Raw genomic sequence first — 4530 nt, 5'->3', positions numbered from 1 at the left:
AAAAATTGAGCCTTATGACTGGTTTTGTGCTCCAGGGTCACATATGCATGTTTCATATATTTGCTAATATGTTTTAATTCTTCCGGTAGGCGAAGAGATCTGGCGTAACCTGCATCATCATGCCTGCAGAAAACAGAAAGGACTTTTCAGACCTGGCAGAGTACATCACCGAAGGGCTGGAAGTGCATTTCGTGGAAAACTACAGCGAGATCTACAAAATCGTGTTCTCTGGACAATAACGCGGAGTGTGGTTTTATCTTTCGGTATGCTGCGATTCTGAATCCTGCGTGTCAGGAAATCACGAGCACACAGAACCAGGCTAATCAATCAGTCGTTAGAGGAGTTTTTATCCCACAGAAGTAGCACGTAAATGCTGCGCTGTGGCCTCTTGATTTGTGAGATGTGAAAGTCTGAGATTCCTGAAACGTTTCAGACTCTGGGATCCCGAAAGCCTCTAGTGAAGATTTTATAATCACATCCAATTTCATCACGAGTGTCATATTTGTAAATAACTGCCTTAATTGTACTCTCTCAAATCATTTACATTATATATATATTATGGAACAGCTTGTGTGGATGTTCTCTCAGTAGAAAGCTACTTCATGGCTGTTTTTATCATTTTTGTATGCTTTCTTTCATCTAGGAGTGGTTTAAGGGTGAGTAGATATCCAGGGATGTCAGAATACACTTATTTAAACACGTGTAAAACATATCAGAGCTGGGTAGATTACAAATTGTAATCCATTACCGATTCCAAATTGCATGACAAAAAACTTAGCCACGTAATCCATTACATTACACATTTTAGGTAATATAATCAGACTGCTTTTTAATTACTTTTATTAGTGTTATCAAATCAGATGTTTCAAACATTAACTATAAGAGTGCAAACATTTAATCTGAAATCAGTTTATTACTTAAGTTAGATATATAGGTCTATATACACAATTCAACTATAGTGAAGTTCAGATGTATATGGATGCACGCATTTAACGTAGAATTAGTTTACATATTCTGCAAAAATCAGGCGACGCTGATATAAATTCATGCATTTTCAAATTTTACCCTTTACCTTATTTGCATGCAACTATATTTTATATACATTTTCTGCATAAGATCACCAACTACATGTTACATATCCCACAATGCACTGCACTTTACCTGAAACACAAGTGCTATCAACTACAATTATCATCTTTTTGACTCATTTGATTGAAATGCGAAAGGTTTCTACATGCGATAATGGTTTGAAAACCACCATTTCAGACATCACTTAATTCCAGTTTCTTCAGTATTGCAAAAATGCTGTGGTCAAAGCCGTGGATCATGAAGTGTTTAAATAAGCCAAGCATACTGCAAGTATGAGTAACTCTGAAGTAACAATGAAGCACAGGAGACACAAGCTTGTTTTTACACACAAATTTATTCGTCATAATACAGGCTACTCCTTCTTGGCAGCAGCTTTCCTCATCGCAGCCAGAATGTTGCTGAGCTCTTCCCTCTTTCTCTTGGCGCGGATGTGAGTTCCCACCTGCACGCGCACACACACACACACACACACACACACACACGCACGCACACACACACACGCACACGCACAATATGAAAAAACAACAACCAGATCATCAGGATATTGTGCTGGTGCTACAACAGCAGCTTGATGTGCTAAATAATATATACACACACACACACATATATATATATATATATACATAAACTAGTTTAACTTACTAAAATAACAAACTGAAGAAAAAAAATGAATGAAAACTACACAAACGCATTAAAAAACCCAATAAAAACTACACAAAATTACTCAAACAAAATCTAATTCAAAAACAAATCTAGATCTTAAAGATATGCAATAGTTAAATAAAATCTAACTCAATAAAATGCAATCTAACGTACAAAAAATAAAATCTAACTCAAACAGCATCTCGAATCTAAAATGACAACCTTTAGTATCTGAGAACAAAATCTGAACTAAAGATTTCAGTTATTAAAAAATAAATAAATGGCAAAATCTCATTTCTCGTTCCAACAATACCATCTTTTTTCAGATTTTGTACAAATGGTTTAAAACATTTTAAAGTTGTTTCAAATGTTTTGTTCCAAGCATGATATATTAACCAATATATAACTAATTTAAAAAGTGTATTTTATTTGTGATGTGACTAAAGCGTTCTGACTTTGCTTACACAAGGTATCAATTTTCTTTTTAGGGACATTTCCTCCCACTTTATTACACTTGTGGTGTAACAAAATTGCTTATAAATGTCTTGTGCTATATTATTGGATTCAATCTTTTTGTTTGTGTTCTTCCAGTTAGGACGGGTTTTGTAGTTCTTTTTGGAGCTGCCTGAACGCAGGCCTCATTGATGCGCTCATGAGTGGAAAAAAAAAAAAGAAGCTTTATTTGTGGATCATTTAGGAAGTACTCCCTCAAAAACTGAGGAGCATAAGCTCAGATCATCGAGCCTTATGATCAATCGGATCCTAAAAGAAATACAAACCCTGTGCTAACTGGAAGAAAACCAGTTGACCAAGTGATTTCTCAGAGGCGGGTCATCCTTGACTGGGAACACCAATGAGACAAACTTGAAAAATTCAACACGTACCCTTTTCTTGATGAACTTGAGGGCACGTTTGTCCTTGGACACCTTCAGCAGCTCCATAGCGCGCCTCTCGTAGGGCGCGAAACCGCACACCTCGCGGATCATGTCGCGCACGAACTTGGTGTGTTTGGTCAGATGCTGGAACACAAGAACAAGGTCACGTTAAACGCGATTACACTGGTATAATATCGTGCATATGGCAGTGCATGACGGGAGAAATCCCACGGTTTCTGCAGGTTTTATGATGGCAAATTTAAGACATAAGAGCAAACGGAAAGGAACACAATGTGTCAATATGCTCTTGTATTAGTTCACTTCCAGAATAAAAATGTCCTGGTAATTTACTCTCCTCCATGTCATCCGAGATGTTTGGATTTTTCTCTATATAATGGATTTCAATGGGGACTAGAGCTGGTTTCTCTAGATAAGACCCTTATTCCTCGGCTGGGATCCTGTCGAGCTCTTTGAAGCTGCATTAAAAATGCAATTTGGACCTCCAACCCAATGATCCCCATTGAAGTCCATTATACGGAGAAAAATCCTGGAATGTTTTCCTCAAAAACCTTCATTGCGACTAAGAACGTGAACATCTCTAATTACCTGGGCTGCGTTTCCCAAAAGCTTCGCAAGCCTAAGTTGTTCGTAAAAACGATCGTACGACTGATCTTAATATTACGGTGTTTCCCAAAAGCATCATAACTTAAGTAGCACTTGAAAATCATCGTAGATCTACGAGTGCTCTGGAAGTTTTTATTGTACACTTTACTACTCGAAATGAATTTATAAATGAAATAATTCAAAAGGGCAGAAAAAAATAGTAATACACATCTAAATTGAATGACTGAACATAAGTAGTAATGTAGGAAATATGCTTCAAAGACTTGCGGGAAAAAATCTGTCAGAGACTTTCGAAACCAATGTATCGAACCCGGAAATAATGTCTCTATATAGATATTATATATTATAATATATATTTTTGTATAAAGTATATTATGTAAAGTATAATATTATACGTATAAATGTTATATAATATAATAGTTATTATATTCGAGTTGTCTGGAACGCAACATTAGGTTAACAAGCGTGTACTACAATTACGAGCCATAATAACATTTCAGCACTTGACAAACGGATAGCGACTCCTAAGTAGCACTTAAAGCTACGTGTAGGGATGCAGCGATTAACCGGTTTCGCGATTAACCGCGCTTTAAAACGTCACGGTTAATAAATCGTAAAGGTTCCGCTAAACCGAGTGTTTCTGTTACATGGAACGGAACGGTTGCAGCTTGCGCGAAACGAAAAAAGTTACACTAGCGGTGCACCAGCTTAAAATACTGTGCTTATCAGAGACACGGAGGCTACTACATGCATTAGATGAACTGACAGAGGGACCAAACAGCCAAGCTTTACTTCCACCTGAGAAATGCCTGTCCATAGTGTGGGACCATTTTGGGTACGCCAAGAATGACCAGGGTGTCATTTAAATATTGTTGTAAATAACTGCTGCTAAAGAGCGAATACATAAGGGATAATGCACGGCTTGCTGTACACTGAACGATTTTAATGCACGACGTGAAGATAAGAACCACCTGACGCAAAGCTACAGCTCGTTAGCTCCGCATTCTGCTCGCTTCAGATCAGAAAGAGATTAAATAGTGCGGTAAGATCACATTTATTTGAATTAATTATAACATTTAGCTACTTGAATTATTCGAGAGAGAGAGAGAGAGAAAGAGAGAGAGAGACTGAGAGAGAGAGAGAGAGAGAGAGACAGAGAGACAGACAGAGCGAGAGAGAGGAGAGAGACAGAGAGAGAGACTGAGAGAGAGAGACAGAGAGACTGAGCCAGAGAGAGAGAGCGACAGAGCGAGCCAGAGAGAGAGACTGAGAGAGAGAGAGAGAGAGAGAGAGAGACAGA

At 37.8% G+C, this 4530-nt stretch overlaps 1 protein-coding gene and 1 long non-coding RNA gene across 2 annotated transcripts in view; one reads left to right on the top strand and one right to left on the bottom strand.

The window, feature by feature from the left end:
- The first annotated feature begins 84 nt into the window (after positions 1-84).
- LOC107577536 (uncharacterized) lies at positions 85-564 on the top strand. The gene is made up of 2 exons (XR_001608217.1): positions 85-263; positions 344-564. It is a non-coding gene; the product is annotated as an uncharacterized lncRNA (long non-coding RNA).
- Positions 565-1404: 840 nt separating this feature from the next.
- LOC107577535 (60S ribosomal protein L36) overlaps positions 1405-4530 on the bottom strand; it is a 7133-nt gene continuing 4007 nt past the window's right edge. The window contains exons 2-3 of the mRNA XM_016263603.1: positions 2616-2750; positions 1405-1531 (exon numbers count right to left, since the gene is read on the bottom strand). Coding sequence (XP_016119089.1) covers positions 1442-1531; positions 2616-2750 — 225 coding nt within the window. The 3' untranslated portion in view covers positions 1405-1441. The remainder of the gene's footprint in view (positions 1532-2615; positions 2751-4530) is intronic.

The sequence above is a fragment of the Sinocyclocheilus grahami genome, unplaced genomic scaffold (genome assembly GCF_001515645.1).
Source record: "Sinocyclocheilus grahami isolate Dianchi unplaced genomic scaffold, SAMN03320097.WGS_v1.1 scaffold6313.1, whole genome shotgun sequence".
NCBI classification, from domain to species: Eukaryota; Metazoa; Chordata; class Actinopteri; order Cypriniformes; family Cyprinidae; genus Sinocyclocheilus; species Sinocyclocheilus grahami.
The sequence above is the reverse complement of the archived record's forward strand: the minus strand, read 5'-3'. Positions and strand labels throughout refer to the sequence as shown.